Source organism: Sycon ciliatum, chromosome 4, assembly GCF_964019385.1.
Source record: "Sycon ciliatum chromosome 4, ocSycCili1.1, whole genome shotgun sequence".
Taxonomy (NCBI): domain Eukaryota; kingdom Metazoa; phylum Porifera; class Calcarea; order Leucosolenida; family Sycettidae; genus Sycon; species Sycon ciliatum.
The window spans coordinates 12,895,471-12,912,832 of NC_088646.1; the positions used below are offsets into that span (position 1 = coordinate 12,895,471).

Sequence of the window (17,362 nt, forward strand, 5' to 3'; positions counted from 1 at the left end):
TCACACTTGTATGACGCTGACAGGTCATACATGTGTGAACAGTACAGCATGGTAAATTCATGACTGTCCTGACACGAATTCGTAAGTCGTGTTTCGGCTGCTTTTCTGAACGAAAAGTGCGCGAAAGTTCGCTTTTTCTTTACATCCACCACCAGCAAGCACTACATCCCATGCATCAAGGAGAATTGCCTTTGTGTTGTGTTGACTCTGGAGTAGTTTCCTGCGCTCTTCATCTCCCGACACACACACTCTACATCTCAGCTGAGTCTCTACATGTGGTCTTCCACGCTTTGCTCGCTGTGCTTCCAGCTGCGGGTCTGGAACTGCACAGGTAGACTGGGAAGCTTCGAGGAGCCTCCGCTTCAGGCGAAACTGCTCTGCCAAGGTGTGTGAAGAAGCTGCATGGAACGCCCACTCTACATCTCAGCTGATTCTCCACAGGCGGTCTTCCACGCTTTGCTCGCTGTGCTTCCAGCTCCGGGTCTTGAACTGCACAAGTAGACTGGGAAGCTTCGGGAAGCCTCCGCTTCAGGCGAAACTGTTCTGCCAAGGTGTGTGAAGAAGCTGTATGGAACACACACTCTACATCTCAGCTGATTCTCCACAGGTGGTCTTCCACGCTTTGCTCGCTGTCCTTCTAGCTCCGGATCTGGGACTGCACAGGTAGACTGGGAAGCTTCGGGGAGCCTCCGCTTCAGGCGAAACTGTTCTGCCAAGGTGTGTGAAGAAGCTGTATGGAACACACCCTCTACATCTCAGCTGATTCTCCACAGGTGGTCTTCCACGCTTTGCTCGTTGTGCTTCCAGCTCCGGGTCTGGAACTGCACAAGTAGACGGGTAAGCTTCGGGAAGCCTCCGCTTCAGGCGAAACTGTTCTGCCAAGGTGTGTGAAGAAGCTACACGGAAATCAAAGACAACATATTGTAACAAGACGACACCCACAAATGGGCAGTGATAAAGTGGGATTCTGAGACATTACATGTACATGTTGACATGAATAATGTGCCCTGCAGGTCACACAGTCACTCCATACTGCTTTGCAAAATCAGACCAGATGAGCCTGCTGGGAGGTTCTTGGCGAAGTTGGTCGACTAGGTCTCCAGGCTGTCATGTAGGTCGTCCGAATGCTTGGCATTCGTAGCAAGGTGGGTTTGTCCTTCCATCAACTTCAGCATATTACTCACCCGTTCTGCGGCATGCTGAACGCCCTGGTGCGGAGTCTGCATGTGGGAGAACAACACGGGCGATATCAATACTGATCACTGACAGACAATTGATTTTGGAAATCACGGAGTACAGTGAAATACGTCACCACATACCTGGTGAAGGGGGATGTCACCGCACGCTAAGGATACCCGCTCACTTGCCTCCACAGCATCGCTTGGGACAGCCGGACTTTCATTGGTTGTGTGTTACTCTGGAGCACTGCAGGTGAACTCCAAGTCCAGGCAAAGCCGAGAGACTTCAGGTACTGTGCGGGGAGCGATTCCCAGCTGTGCTCGCTGACGAGCCAGAAGATGGCAAACATGTGTTTGCATGGGAGGCCATGATGGTACCAGTCTTTGCAAGGTTAATGGTTACCCATGCCTTTTCATCCCTTGACTTACCGATGCAATACTGCTCTACTGACTGCTCACGCTGAAGACCATGACATTCTGGGGCCTGTTATGCTGGTACGAGGGAATATCATCTTTGTACTTCCTGTACATGCTGGATTGTTGGATGTTGCGGAGCAGAAACGTCCGCTTCTGCTGCGGCGAAAACTGCTCGATGATCTCTTCTTCCCATTTGATGCGCTCAGGAAGGAATATTTTAGAAACTTTTGGTTTCTGCTCTGGCAAGAACTTCTCGATGAGGATGTTGAATACCTCACTCAATGTTCTCTTCTTCCCATTTGATGCGCTCTGGAAGGAATGTTTTAACATCTTAAGCATAACAATACATTAAAACTTGCTTTTGGAGAAGTGATTTGTGGCCAGGATTCACATCTGGTGCCTGAAGAGTTGCAATGAAGGCACCTTTCAGTTTGAGCAAACGCTGCAACATGACTGTAATGAGGACTAGTCCACCTTGTGATGTAGTCCACAGTCCTGGATCACTTTCAAGCTTGTGCCATGCCGGTAGGCTATTAGGCTTAGCCGTTCCATGGCCTGCGCGCTATACAGTAACAGCACCTGGTATGATCTACCTAGGCAAACTTCACTGTCCACTGTCTTTGTGGAGTGGTAGATATTCTGTTGTCCTAGTCAAGGGATGCTGTAAATTACAGTGATGCAAGTTGGTGATGCAAGTTTGTAATACTTGTGTGCGAAACGAGCAAACTCAAGTATTAATCAGCTACTTTTGTACTCACACAGTTCATTGTGCTAAAAATCTTATCTTTGTCTTTCTGCTGCTGCTGCTGCTGCTGCGGCTCCTGTTCCTGCTGCTGCTGCCGCCGCTGCCGCCGCTGCTGCTGGTGTTTTTGCTGCTGTTTGTTGTGTTTGTTGTTGTTGTTGTTGTTGTTGTTGTTGTTGTTGTTGTTGTTGTTGTTGTTGTTGTTGCTGTTGTTGTTGTTGTTGTTGTTGTTGTTGTTGTTGTTGTGTTGTTTGTGTTGTGTTGTCTGGTAGGTTGTAGCCTTGCAGCGTGGACATGTTCTGGTGGTCGATGAAGCAGACAAAGCACCAACGCATGTTACCTGTATTCTCAAGGCTCTCGTGGAAAGCGGAGAAATGATTTTGGGCGACGGCCGTCGTGTTGTCACCGGTATGCCACTGCTGTGAATGTCGTGTTGTCACTGGTATGCCACTGCTGTGAATGTCGTGTTGTCACCGGTATGCCACTGCTGTGAATGTCGTGTTGTCACCGGTATGCCACTGCTGTGAATGTCGTGTTGTCACCGGTATGCCACTGCTGTGAATGTCGTGTTGTCACCGGTATGCCACTGCTGTGAATGTCGTGTTGTCACCGGTATGCCACTGCTGTGAATGTCGTGTTGTCACCGGTATGCCACTGCTGTGAATGTCGTGTTGTCACTGGTATGCCACTGCTGTGAATGTCGTGTTGTCACCGGTATGCCACTGCTGTGAATGTCGTGTTGTCACCGGTATGCCACTGCTGTGAATGTCGTGTTGTCACCGGTATGTCACTGCTGTGAATGTCGTGTTGTCACCGGTATGCCACTGCTGTGAATGTCGTGTTGTCACCGGTATGCCACTGCTGTGAATGTCGTGTTGTCACCGGTATGCCACTGCTGTATGTCGTGTTGTCACCGGTATGCCACTGCTGTGAATGTCGTGTTGTCACCGGTATGCCACTGCTGTGAATTGTACAGTAACGTTGGTTTAGATTCTGCTTGTGTTTGGTGATTGTTGAGGAAGCATTTGATAAACATGCAGTGCTGGCAACTACCATAGGGTCTAGCCAATTGCCTTAGGGGATAGTACTGCTACTTCTGTATGCATCATGCTCTCACTTTATGTTGTGCAGCTGAGTGTATGGTGATTGTGTGCTGTATTTGTTGGGTTTATGGTGCTACATGTACAATATGTAACATGTATGTCACTACAAAGTACAATTGCAGTGGATTCATGATTTCTTTGCTCTTGTTTGATGACTTCTTGATCTAGGTGGTGTTGCAGTGCCCAAGGATCTAGACAATGTGATTGTGGCACATCCCAACTTCCGTCTCATTGTCCTTGCTAACCGTCCGGGATTCCCTTTCCTTGGTAATGACTTCTTTGCCTCGCTCGGCGACATGTTCAGCTGCCATGCAATCGGCAATCCAGACATGCTGTCAGAACTAGCTATGCTGCGCCAGTACGGCCCTGATGTGCCTGGGGATATCCTCTCCAAGCTAGTTTCGGCATTCTCTGAGCTGCGCGGACTGGCGGATGATGGCTTAATCTCCTACCCGTACAGCACTCGTGAAGTCGTCAATATTGTCAAGCATCTGCAGGTATAGTGTACAACTGTATGTTACAGAGTTACACATTGTAAATAATCTGTAGCCCTCACCAGCATGGCACTTCAGTCATGCATCTATGTCTATGTGCATTGCGAATTGCCAGCAACGTGCCATCAAGAGTGCATGAAACCAAGAATGTGCAGCTCAAAATGGCTTACTGTTACAAAATTCCTGGACTAGTGTTGGCAAGCAGGATCCAAGCAGGTCTCCTGCCGCAGAACTACAGCTCTGCTGTGCGCACTATACTAATTTCCATTGCATATCTGGACCAACTGGGATGTAGTCTAGGAAATTTGCCATCACACACACCCATGCAGAAAAACAGAAGCCGCACGCTCTGGGTTTCATGTAGTCTTCTGCCAATTCTAGATTGCATATTGATATGCGTCGGTTTAGTAGTTTGGATGGGTCTGCTGTAAAAGACAGCCTGTACTGTCTTGCTGTGGAAATGATATGCCGTGTAGTGTACCCAATGTTAGCTTTATAGCTCCATTCTCATCATGACATCAATAGTGACTACTTGTACAGCATCGCTAATTTGTACTATTGTTGTATTGTAGTACATGCGCCATTGCATGCTTATTCCCCTGTTTGGGCCTACTGCTTGTTGATGGTATTACCTGTATAGAAATTCCACGAGGAAGGACTGCCGATGGTGGTGCGCAACGTCTTTGACTTTGATCGCCATCAGCCGGAGCTTCAAGAGCAACTGATCAGTATCCTACAGAAGCATGGCATTCCGCTGGGAGTTGAGAAAGATGGTGTGAAGACATCCAAGAAGTAAGTGCTCACCTGGCCAATGGTCGTCTACTGCATGTGCATGTATTCCTGGTCCTTACCCTGTTGCTACATCCTCAATGACACTACTGTACATCCTGCTGCTACACTTGTAACTTCTACTTCGAGTAACAATAAAGTTGGCATCTAACTTTGTTCACATTGTTCCTGCTTTGCATGTTAAGTAATGAGTCTAAAACACTTGGTTATCAGAAATGCTGCTGGTATACGTAGAAGATCATGCAATTTTATGATTCTTCCCTACATGTGTGCTTTTCTTCGCCTTGTGCCAGGTTCCCCCTCCCAGTGCCATCATTTGCTGGTCGGTTCTTCCGCGGCTCTGCTGGCCAGGAGGTCACGTGGCAAGAAAAACCTCTAAGCATTCAGGTACGGCGCAATGGCGAGGAAACATCCCTATGAAAAAACTCACATGCACAACACATACACTCATGCACTGCTCTGTTCTGCTGCTAGCTCTGTAGATCTACTGCTATGATTGTGCAATGTGTGCATGACCATGTCAAAGTGTGTCACGTTGGTCATCTGCAAAGGTCAAGCTGACCTGAAGTGGCATCAACGCTAGCTTGGCAATGTGACCAAACATGTTTCAGCTCCATTTGGCTTCCAAGATGACACAGTTGTGTGACTGGTATTATCAGCTGGGCACTTTGTCCACCGATGCTTGGTCACAGTGGCCGATGGTGGCTTTGGATGTGTTACCGTGACTGCTCACTGATTCACTTGTGTGACTTCATCGCTGAGGGTTACAGTGTGCTGTTTGGACCAGAACATGCTGTATCTTTTCATCAGTATCGTGGCAATTAACCAATGCAAACCTAGGACATGTTAGTTACGCTTACAATTCTCGAAATTCGAGACTGAATTCCTATTTATACCTCAAGAAGTAGTGCGCCTATTTATTAATTTGTTTGCATGTTTAGACTTGAATGCCAACTAGGTATTCTTGAGCTTAGAATGATGCACCTGGCTACATTCTTGCAATCCCCTGCTACATTCTGCTTCTTGTACATGTGCATGTACCGGTACTGGTACTTGGCATGCACTGTAAAGCTGATTTCGTTTACACAACTGCCATGCTGATTGCTGGAGTTGCTCTTTCTTGACTTGACTGTCCTTTGAGTCAAAGTCTACATGATTCAACGCCCACTGTCCATTTTCTTTCTCCTTCCTTTCTCATTAAGTCATCCAATCTCTGGTTGAAAACCTTCTCGTCATTTGTGTAGAAATTCTGAATCGAACTTTCTGCCCACTAAGAGTCTGTTGACTCAGCAAATTGTGTACACTACGAAGTATGATGTGATATGTGTTTGTGGTCTTTGTGTGTGTGTGTGTGTTGCTGTATGTATGTGTACTGTCCATGGTGTAGTCTGAGCTTCACACAGTAATGTGTTGCTGCTCTCAACCTACACACTGATATCTATGTAGAGTCTCATCGGGAAATCTTACTGCACCGTGCCTAGCTTAGTGTTGTTGTTGTTGTTGTTGTTGTTGTTGTTGTTGTTGTTGTTGTTGTTGTTGTTGTTGTTGTTGTTGTTGTTGTTGTTGTTGTTGTTGTTGTTGTTGTTGTTGTTGTTGTTGTTGTTGTTGTTGTTGTTGTTGTTGTTGTTTGCTTGGTTGGCCTGTGGGGTTGAGGTATGCGTTGGTGGGGTGGTCATGTGCAGTGGTTAGGCTCAGCGGTATTACTTACATGTCTGAGAAAACCATTCCGGGCTGTTTTGTGAAGCCAATAAACTACACCACTGCGTCTGGGCCTGTAAAACCAACAACACCCACAGTTTGTGTTGGAACTCCAGTACTTAAAGTAAATTGCACTGTGTTTGAAATCGCACTGTGTTTGAAATCGCACTGTGTTTGTGTTGAAATTACGGTAAATCACTCTGTGTTTGTGTTGTAACTCCAGTAAATCACACTGTGTTTGTAACATGCTAGGGAGATGAGGTGTGTCCTGCCACAGTGATTGACCTGGACCGGGATCATACCCGCACCAAGCGCTTCTCGGAGAAGTTTGTCAGCTTCAACTTGCCCCTGTCCGGCTCTTCACGCTCTGTCAGTGTCAGCTCAGTACAAAGTAAGTACATGTAGTTGACCTGTTTGATTTGTCTACCTCTGTGTGTGTGTGTGATTGTTGCCTGATGATTGCGTAAGCATGAAACTCAGAGTAGCAACAAACAAGCCTTGCCCATGTTGTTGTTCTGTGTCTACCTTATCTCTGTGCTCTATTGTTTTAACACAGGAAACTTACATTGTATGTGTGACTGTGTTGTTGTTGTTGATTTGTTTTCATTGTTCTTTCATCATCTCTCATGGCCTGTGGCAATTACATTATTGTGCTGTTGCATGTGGTTTATTGTGATGATGCACCAGCGTCTGTATTTGTGCTACAGGAATATTTTAATTGTGTTCATTATTGTTGTGCCTGTCGTGGAGTATGGTGTGTGTAGATGTGTATGGATTTTGAAATATGCTGTGTGCATTGTGGCCCAACAGTTTTGTCTTTGATGTGTTTCTCTGCCCTCCCATTGCTTGCTTGTATGATAGTGTATTGGTGTTGTAATGATAGTGTATTTATTGGTGTTGTAACTTTAAAGGTGCTGTAATGGTGTTATGTGCTGGTCTTCTGTTCATACAGAGGATCCCAGTGATCAGGTGTACATCGCTACGTCCTCACCGTCAGCACTCTACTCCATGTCTCTGCATGGCAAGACGGCAAAGTGCTTTGAGCTCTACGACTACTTCCCACAGCTCAGCTGGACGCAGACGCTGGAGTTGAGTGTTGTGGGGTTGCAGAATAGTGTCAGCGGTGATGTCATCGTACACGAGGCATCTGTAAGCTAATACTGATGACTTCTTGCAAGACAGTTTGGTAGTGGCAAGTGCCAGTCTTCCCTTCTGTGGATTTGCTGACCAATCACATTTACGACGGCACCTCTTCTGTTTGTTACATACACAAATCGATGACTTTCTGTCTGTCATTCTTGCCACTACAGAAGGGTGAACTGCTGCTGATCAATGTGGACAAGGAGTCTGTGAAGTCTATTGCCTTCAGGGACGATGCTACCGAGTCGATTGACATGGATGAACGCATTCGCTCCCGCCAGAAAACTGGAAAGGTAATCTCCGAGTTCTGCTTTGTATAGTTGGCGTATTTGAGCATGCCATTCATTCAGTCACAGGCCGTCCTACAACACACCTGTGCACTTTGTTTTCTACTAGGACCATATAAGGCCCCTATCTCCCTCTGCCCATGTTAACCTCAATGTTTCCAACCTCTATCCACGCATACATCCCTCCGTCTATCCGTTCGTTCATGTGTCTATCCGTCCTTCTATTCTTCCAACTACCCGTCTCACACTTCATCTACATCATTACACATTGATTTGTGTCCTCTCCCCCTACCACCCCCCCCCCCCCCCCCCCCCCCCAACACATACACCTCAGACATCATACCTGCCCATCGTGGAAGCGATGATAGCGAACAGCTATGTTAGACATAGCAACACACATATACACACACACACATACACACACACACACATACACACACATGCATGCGCACATACACACACGCCCGCACACATACACAAGGGTTACTTGCTCACTCACGCTCCTGCTCACATCTTTATTTGTGTGTTTATGTGTCTGTCTTGTTCTGTTGTGCAGAGTTTTATTTGCGGCGACTTTACTGCCGATGATATTGTCTACGTGTACACAGCTGGCAGGTTAGTTGTATGCTGCATGTGTGTGCTACTTGTATATGTATATGATATGCTTCTGTAAATACTAATCTACGTCATGTGCTCACGTGAAGTTGATATCAGTGGTAATACTTGTACTGCCTATATCTCATGTTCATTTTTGACGTCGAGTGTCAGAGGCTGTAATGTCCAGGGGCTGCGATGACCACAACTGTGCTGTCAAACTAAGTTTCAATCCGATGAGATAGGCATGCCCTCTATTTGTTTGTTTGTCCTCTTGAACCTACAGTAATGCTGTTGACATGATCAATGTACTGGATGCCAGTCGACAATCGCTAGAACTGCCCTTCCCCATCAAGTCAGTTGTTTTCCATGACAAGTCATCATGGCTGGTCACGGCTGCGGATGGGAGGTATGGTTTTGGACATTTCGATGTGCATCCAAGTCTGGGTTTGCTTATGCCTGTGCTGGCTCGCTGCTTGTCACTTCCCTTTTGATGTTCCTGTGTTGATCATACGCTGTTGTATTGATCGTGTGACATTGCTTTGTCGATCATGTGATGTGGCTGTGTCGATCATGTGACATTGCTGTGTTGATCATGCGACGTTGCTGTGTTGATCATGGTTCTGTGTATCTGTTCTCTGATGTAACACGCATACGCATGCAGCGTCCATAGTTTGACGGGTGATGCGTATCTGCCATCTCAACTATCACCACTACACGCCGAAGGAGATGAAAGAGGTATGTCTAGCTCTGAATGGTGACTCTGTGAACTGTTATGTTGATATGATCAACATCACAGTCTTCACATTATCCAGAATAGCACGGTGTGATCTGAGCCATTCTGTAACTCCCAGCTCATGCATCATGGCCAGTCATTCTTTAACTCCTAGCTCATGGCCAGTCATTCTGTAACTCCCAGCTCATGGCCAGTCATTCTAATACTCCTAGCTCATGGCCAGTCATTCTAATACTCCCAGCTCATGGCCAGTCATTCTGGAACTCCCAGCTCATGGCCAGTCATTCTAATACTCCTAGCTCATGGCCAGTCATTCTAATACTCCCAACTCCTAGCTCCTTCACAGCAGTGGAGTACAGTACTACTAGTACAATCATGTCACTGGAACAGCGTGTGACACACCAGTTCGCTTTTCCAGAGTGTACTGATATTTCCATGTGGACACATGACAGATAAGAACAGGAAATATGTATGGCGGAAGTGCGGCCCTCACACTTTCCAAGCTTGTCTTTATGTTGGTGCTGCCACCAGATTTTCAACCGTTGTCTCGGTTACGGTGTCTCGTTAACGGGGAGCCGGGTTGTGGCTGCCAGAATCCCACGATGACGTGTATCTGTTGTTCGTCTTTGTCGCTGTAGAGGCTATAGTTGTTCTGAATACTGTTTTTTTGTGTTTTTGCTGTTGCTGTTATTGCCATCTCTCCTGTTGCTGCTGTTCTTGTTCTTGTACGTGTACTTGTACCAAGAGTCTATAACCCCAAGAGTGTGCAATTGGGGTCTGGCTGCTGTAGGCCCACTGCGCGGCGGAATTCCAACATTACATCATGCCGCTGAGGCACAGCTGTACAAATCTCCGCATTCCGCGGTGCTTGGAACCAGGGAGTAGTACAAGCGCAACGAACGTGTACGTCATTTTTGACGTAATGTTGGAATTCCGCCGCGCGGATCCCCATGTACAGAGTTGCACACTCTTGGGGTCATGGACTCTTGCTTGTACTTATTCTTGTTGTCATCGTTGACACTGCTGCTGCTGCTGCTGCTGCTGCTGCTGCTCTTGTTGTTCCAGGTCTGATACCATCGGGCATAGTCCCAGCCTGGATTGGTCCAGCTGCTAGCAATGCCAGCTTGTCTTCCACCACGAACATTGCTACCAATGACAAGGGCCACATCATGCAACTGACCAACATGTCATCCATGGATCCAGCTGTAAGTTCCACTGTGGCGTATTTCACTGCTGATGTTGCTGTCAAGCCCAATCTAAGCCCAATCTAGCCAATCGATGCTGTTACATTACTTAGACTGCTCATGGAGAGGGTATGCACATACTGGGTAGTGTCCCTCGCAGCCTGTAGAGTATCCATCGCTATTCGATACCTATGGGTTCTTGTTCTGCTATCTGCTATCAGCTGATCTGCGGGGAAAGCCATGAAATGACATAGTAGACATGTAGCTCTTCCATTTTACCTCAATTCTGGATTGGATGTGTCTTCTCTTCTTTTATGTGTGCATTGGTATTCGCTCGACGACAGAACCCAGTTGAAGTTCATCACGTGTTGCCAGTTACTCAAGCCACCGTTCCTCCACTGTGGCTACCAGAATCCCAGCTGTTGGTTCAAGTTGTGCCGGAGGCTCCGGCCTCTCAGCCAGCCGTGTCCCAGGACTCGGCGAGTGATTCCACTGTCGCAACCGCTGCATCAGCAAAGCCTCCTGCAGCACGTCTTGTCAGGGGCAGGCACTTGCGGGTGGTTGATTTCCAGCAGCAGTCTGTGCGCTACATGCAACTGACATCACGGCGAGGTGATGGTCAGCAAGCTACCCCAGCAGCATTCAGTAGTAAACCTCGCTTACCTGTGGCTACGACGGGCTTGAGCAGCGGTGATGTCCTTACAGTGCAGAGTGATGGTACTGTTGACCTATTTCAAATTGCTGCTGATAAACTAGAGAGGTAAGCAATACAGCATTTCTCTGCTAATGAGGCGAATAAAACGAATATCATATTTCCGGGAGTATAAGCCGCACCCCCGCCCCACCCCCTTTTTGCCACGAAATACAGACATCTATCCTACTTCGAAGTATTAATTTATCACCATTAATTTGATCATCGGAGTATAAGCCGCACTCCCCCTTTTTGGGTGAATTTTGAGTGTTCAAAGTGCGGCTTATACTCCGGAAAATACGGTACCATAAATCACAAACCAGCTATGTCCAAGGGCCATAACTGATTTGTGACCTGTAAGTGAGGATAGCAAAGAAGCTCATGCTAGGGGAATATTGATAGTTTGCGTGCCGGTATATAGCTTCTTTTGTTTTGATGGTTGTTTTGTTATTCCATGTAGATCCTTGAGTGAATGGCAAAAGATGGTTGGTTTGGCTACCGCCAGGAAACTACAGGTATGTTGGCTTATCCTCGAGATGGTTGAGCTGAGCTAAGCTGGGCTAAGCTGAGATAGGCTAAGCTGAGCTAGGCTGAACTAGGCTAAGCTGAGCTAGGCTAAGCTGAATACAGGATAACTATACTAGTTCTGGCTTCTAGTCTGCATCTCTATGGCTGGATTGTTTTTCAAGCAGTCTACTCTTTAGTGTATCACTATGCCTGGATTCATTAGTCAGCACTGCATACTGTAAACCGCCCAATGTGGGCGTCACTAAATTTTTGCGATCTCTTGGAACCAGTGAGTTTACGATGGCAAATGTTCGCGGAGCACTGTGGCCACACAAATACACCCACTGTTGAAGTTTGATTTCACGGTGGCTAATATTTGCGTTATACTCTTCTCGCAAAATTAGCAAACATGAATACGTCGCAAACAGTAGGCAGTTTACAGTATCCACTATGGCAAGTGTGACCAGCGACCAGACTGCGTGTATGCGTATGCTGTCGTGTACATGCATGGTGTATAACTATGAATGTGTGCTCACTGGGTGGCTTAGATCAACTACAATATGAAGGATGGCCAGATCAAAACACGGGGCAAGATGGACGGGAAAGGAAAGGACAAGAAGGGCGTGGATGCTAAGGGCAAGCCTCTTACCAAGCCCAAACATGGCAAGGTAAGGAAGGTGATCAATGTAAATACATGTACTGCCACCGGTGTAAGAGTGTGCTTTGTCCTCCTACCCTCCTTTGTGTAGAACCCTGCAAGGGTCTAGTGGAATCTCTTTCAGCAAGTCTCAAGACATGGTTGGCTGATACATGTAGTTATCTCTAGTCTAGTGTATTGGTGAGAGAAAGAAAAAAAGAGCAAGAGATGAAGCTTTCAGGTGGTAGAGGGAAATGTATTGGTGCCCGTGTGTGTGTGTGTGTGTGTGTGTGTGTGTGTGTGTGTTTGTGTGTGTTTGTTTGTTTGCTTGCATATGTAACTGGTAGGTTGATGCAAACAATGCACCGCACGTTGGTGGAAACCAATGGGCAGGTGGTACAGGTGGTCGTGATACAGCCGGTCTTGGTGGTGTCGGAGGACCGTATCGCTTGGATGCTGGTCATGATGTCCACCAAGTGCCTGACGAAGTGAAGGAAGCAGTTCCGCGTGAGGTAAGCAGTGATATACCGTAAAAGTCCGTAAATAAGTACGTATTTACTTTCGAATTTAGTGACCACACCCGTACTAACTTTCGGGCGGGTACTGACTTTCGGGCACGAACTAACTTTCGGACCTGACTTGTGTGTAGTGGAGAAGTCATTTTCATGTTGATGTACATGCTACACGCTGCATGTGCGCACCGTACCGGTACTTATTTCGGGCAGTATGTTTATCGGGCTTGACTTGACTTCAACAGACAGAGCCAAAAGAATGAAGGGGGTATTTCTTTCGGGCAGGTACTTATTTACGGACTTTTACGGTAGTACCTTAGTCATTGTATACACATAATTTCCCTTGAAGCCTATCCCCTGATAGGCATGCAAGTTTACAAACAGAGCTGGACATATTGTCGCACTGCTTTGCATTGAGGAAAGAGTGCTGGGCAACAGCCAATACAATGCTCTGCTTTCAATACCTGCACTCCTTGTTGTTCGAAATGGAGTGGAATGCTTTGTTGTACTTGTGGTGTTGACCAAATGGTGGGTCGAGTGAACAAACGTTGTGGGCCCTCCTTCATTGCTGCATGACATCACTGACAAGAGGCGACCAAAGCATAATAAGAGAAAGAAAAGAAGAAGAAGAAGAAGAAGAAGAAGGAAAGTAATTCGCACCAATAAAAACTGGTGGGTAAAAAACCGTCTCGACTGTTTTTTAGGCAGTGACGGAGAAAGTAAAAGGAGAAAAGAAAAAGAAAAAAGGAAGCGGATGCCACTGTGGGCCAATGCCTGAGGTTGAGCAAAAACGGTGAAGGCTAAGCTCTTCAGAGCGGGAGCAGGCCAGTGCTCAGCGTAGTGCAATATGGACGAGACTCTTGTAGTGAAGTTGTGGACGAGACTGTTGTAGTGAAGTTGTGTTGTGGCGTCGTGCAGCTAAACAGCAGCTTGGTGCAGCGAAAGCATACAGCGAATGGCAGCGCGCAGTGTTGTGGCTTTGTGCAATAGTAGCTCTATGCGGCGAAAGCATCTACTGATAGACTCGCTCCAGCGCGGCGCAGCACAAGCAAGTAAACTAGAAAAACGAAAAAAAACTAACGAAAGCTCGACTTGGTTGGCGAACACCCACCCCCGGCCCTTTAGAAGCCGGTGTGGCGAGTTAAAACCAAGATTTGAAGGGTACCCAACTATCCTCGCTGGGTGGCTGTCCGCCAACCAAAGAAGAAGAAGAAGAAGAAGAAGAAGAAGAAGAAGAAGAAGAAGAAGAAGAAGAAGAAGAAGAAGAAGAAGAAGAAGAAGAAGAAGAAGAAGAAGAAGAAGAAGAAGAAGAAGAAGAAGGGAAATGCTCACCATCAAATGGTGGATAAAAACCGTTTCGACTGCTTTTTAGACAGTAACGGGTAAAGAAAAAAGGAAAAAGAAACTCATATAATGCAATTCGAAGAGATAGGCCCCCAGTACAGTTGGGGTGTGGTTGTGTCCGTATGGTATGGTGTGTCATGTACAGGTAGTTGCGTTGTGATGTATGGTAATTTGTAGGGCGAATGTCGAGAAGGCTATGAAAATAACGATTCGACAAGAACAAGTGACTACGAGAGGTTGGCAAGGTTGGCGATCGTCCACCCCCGGCCCTTTAGAGGCCGGAATGGCGAGTTCAAATCTTGATTTTAAGGACGTCCAACTATCCTCAAGAAGAAGAAGAAGAAGAAGAAGAAGAAGAAGAAGAAGAAGAAGAAGAAGAAGAAGAAGAAGAAGAAGAAGAAGAAGAAGAAGAAGAAGAAGAAGAAGAAGAAGAAGAAGAAGAAGAAGAAGAAGAAGAAGAAGAAGGGAAATGCTCACCATCAAATGGTGGATAAAAACCGTTTCGACTGCTTTTTAGACAGTAACGGGTAAAGAAAAAAGGAAAAAGAAACTCATATAATGCAATTCGAAGAGATAGGCCCCCAGTACAGTTGGGGTGTGGTTGTGTCCGTATGGTATGGTGTGTCATGTACAGGTAGTTGCGTTGTGATGTATGGTAATTTGTAGGGCGAATGTCGAGTAGGCTATGAAAATAACGATTCGACAGGAACAAGTGACTACGAGAGGTTGGCAAGGTTGGCGATCGTCCACCCCCGGCCCTTTAGAGGCCGGAATGGCGAGTTCAAATCTTGATTTTAAGGACGTCCAACTATCCTCGCTGGGTGGCCGATCGCCCACCAAGTGCTCTACAACAGGTTCACCAAACAGTTTTAATACAACGGCCAGTCGCGCCATGTTCGCTCCCTTCGCCTTAGCCATAGGACATAGCTTGAGTTCAGCGCTGCTTGGCGACAATTCCTCCGCAAGAGCCTGCGCTGTTCCTTAGTGCAGCGCAAGGATCTCGCGAAGGAATCCAAGCTGGTGGATATGGCGCCTCTCGCTCCCACCTCTGCTGTGTGACTTTCCGTATCCCAGCCATTCCTTACACACGCGCTATGAAGGTGACGATAGCGTTCGATTTTGATTTCGCGCGATTGTGCAAAGCGATCTTCACTACATACCGTGAGTTCCAGCCACAGAACTCTTCTCAATTCTTTGGAGAAGAGCACTATGTCTGGACGACAGGTTGTAGGTGCTATGAAGTGGGGGAAAACAAGTTTCTCATCCTTCATGTCCACCAGGACCTGCCAGTCTGCTGAGCTAGTTACGAATTGGTCATTTAGCCGTTTGCGTTGGGAGGGGGGCTGTTTGGGGAGATTCTCTCCTGCCTTGCAGAAAGTTATGTAATCAATTCTCTTCTGTTTACTCTGCGTTTCTGCTGATGCCGTGGCCTTTTGATAAGTTTGGATGGTTTCGTTTACTAGTTTTACTATGCATTTCAGTACGTTGTCGTGGCGCCAGGTATATCTGCCCTGGTGGAGGGCTGTTGGACATGCTGATAATATGTGACGGAGCGTAGCTTGCCTGTTGCATAGAGGGCATTGTTGTTCGACCACAGAGTTACCCCACCTCCTCAGATTGTCAACTGTTGGTAGTGTGTTTAATACACAGTTTAGTTGAAAGGAGAAAGTCCTCCCGTAGCCTTCGTACAACAGTTTTTTCCAAGTGAGGTCTTCAAACATCGTGTCTCTCCACTTTAACCAGCTGCCTTGCATTTGCAGGCTTTTGAGGTGGGATAGCTGGTCTTGGCAGTCACCTTCATGAATGGTATTGAGTATTTGTTTTCTAGGTTTGATTTTCTCTTGTTTGTCATGCCTAAAGCCGAGTCCTGCCCTGCCTTGCTGGAGGTTAGTTGGACTAGCTTCAGAGATCGCTGCCTCGGCACATTCCATTTCTTTTATTGCGGAGTATTGTCTTGCGAGCAGATACTGTTGTTTGCTGTGATGTTGGTACAGGTTTGCCATGTTCTTGTCGCTGCTGTTCTTGATGATATTCCATCTAATGACCTGTCGTTGCTTCCATAGCGTAGGGATGTACGTTAAACGTAGGCCGAAGCGCTCCCGAGCGCCGATGAAGAGTATTGCTGGTGCTGCGGGTCTGGGCAAGCCTGCCCATTTCTTTAAGAATGGAAGGCAAATTCTGTGTAGGAGTTTGGCGAAACTGTGGCTGAGATCAAGTATCTCGAGCTGCCATGCTATTTTGGGGATGATTTGATGCTGGTAGAGCCACAACTTCTGGTGTCCGTACAGTCCGGTCTCGGCAACTGTCTTTAGTAGGCATCTTGTGGAGTTTATGAGGTCTTCGCGTTGCGTTATCTCACCTACTGTATCTGTTAGCATCCTGCCTAGAAACTTGAATTGTTGGCCCTTTAGAGCTGGTATTGGAGTTTCCGATATTCTGAGTGCGGGGTCAAAGCAGGTGTATTTGTTGTTGGTCAATTTGGCTGCGTACGACCTGCATTTGTGAGGGGCCGCCTGCATTTTTGACCAGGCAAGGAAACTATCAACCAGATCTAACTTCTTCTGCGCACCATGAGTTCGATTGCTGAAGACTGCTAAATCGTCGGCGAATCCAGTGTTCGAAGCAGTGACAGTTGTGTCACGGAAACTGTACGAAAGGGCTTGGATCGGTTTGGTCTGAAGAGAATCAAGTAGAATTTGGAAACAGATGTTGAAGAGAATAGGGGAAAGTGGGCAACCTTGAAATACGCCGATGCTGTACCGGAAGGTCTGAGTGAGTGGTCTTTTAATGAATGCTGTCAGACGCTCATAGTAAGAGTAAACAAGGTTCCTGATTTTCAGCGGGATGTGGTAGCGTTGCAGTGCCCTCTGGATCAGATTGTGTTTTACTGAGCCAAAGGCGTTCTTCAAATCGATCCATACCATGGCAATCGAACGCTTGTGGCGTTTGGCGTCTTTCATGGCCTCGTGACAAAGAGTGGCGTGTTCAATACAACCGGACATACCCGGCAAGAAGCCTTTCTGGGTCATGCCGTCAAAATACCCATTCGTCAGCATGTGGCGAGTCAGAACTTTTGACAACATGGCGAAGAAAATCTTGCCGTCACAGTTGGATAGGGCAATTGGGCGAAATTTCGCCGGGTCAGAGTCATTGTCACTTTTTGCGAGAAGCGTTACTGAGGCGCACTGCCAAGACAGCGGAATGGATCCTGTCTTCCAGACTTTCTCGAAGATATTGAAAAGAATGCCGTGCAGACATTTGCACTTTTTCCACACTATGTATGGAATACCGTTTGGACCGGCTGCAGAT

General features: G+C 46.9%; 1 protein-coding gene across 1 annotated transcript in view; it reads left to right on the plus strand.

The window, feature by feature from the left end:
- The window catches only part of LOC135814559 (von Willebrand factor A domain-containing protein 8-like), a 61,626-nt gene that overhangs the window by 33,514 nt on the left and 10,750 nt on the right, over positions 1-17,362 (plus strand). Inside the window, exons 24-38 of the mRNA XM_065327693.1 lie at positions 2,610-2,745; positions 3,609-3,937; positions 4,575-4,726; positions 5,017-5,110; positions 6,674-6,812; positions 7,374-7,570; positions 7,732-7,854; positions 8,405-8,463; positions 8,729-8,851; positions 9,107-9,180; positions 10,244-10,383; positions 10,707-11,122; positions 11,514-11,568; positions 12,109-12,228; positions 12,545-12,709. Coding sequence (XP_065183765.1) covers positions 2,610-2,745; positions 3,609-3,937; positions 4,575-4,726; positions 5,017-5,110; positions 6,674-6,812; positions 7,374-7,570; positions 7,732-7,854; positions 8,405-8,463; positions 8,729-8,851; positions 9,107-9,180; positions 10,244-10,383; positions 10,707-11,122; positions 11,514-11,568; positions 12,109-12,228; positions 12,545-12,709 — 2,322 coding nt within the window. The remainder of the gene's footprint in view (positions 1-2,609; positions 2,746-3,608; positions 3,938-4,574; positions 4,727-5,016; positions 5,111-6,673; positions 6,813-7,373; positions 7,571-7,731; positions 7,855-8,404; positions 8,464-8,728; positions 8,852-9,106; positions 9,181-10,243; positions 10,384-10,706; positions 11,123-11,513; positions 11,569-12,108; positions 12,229-12,544; positions 12,710-17,362) is intronic.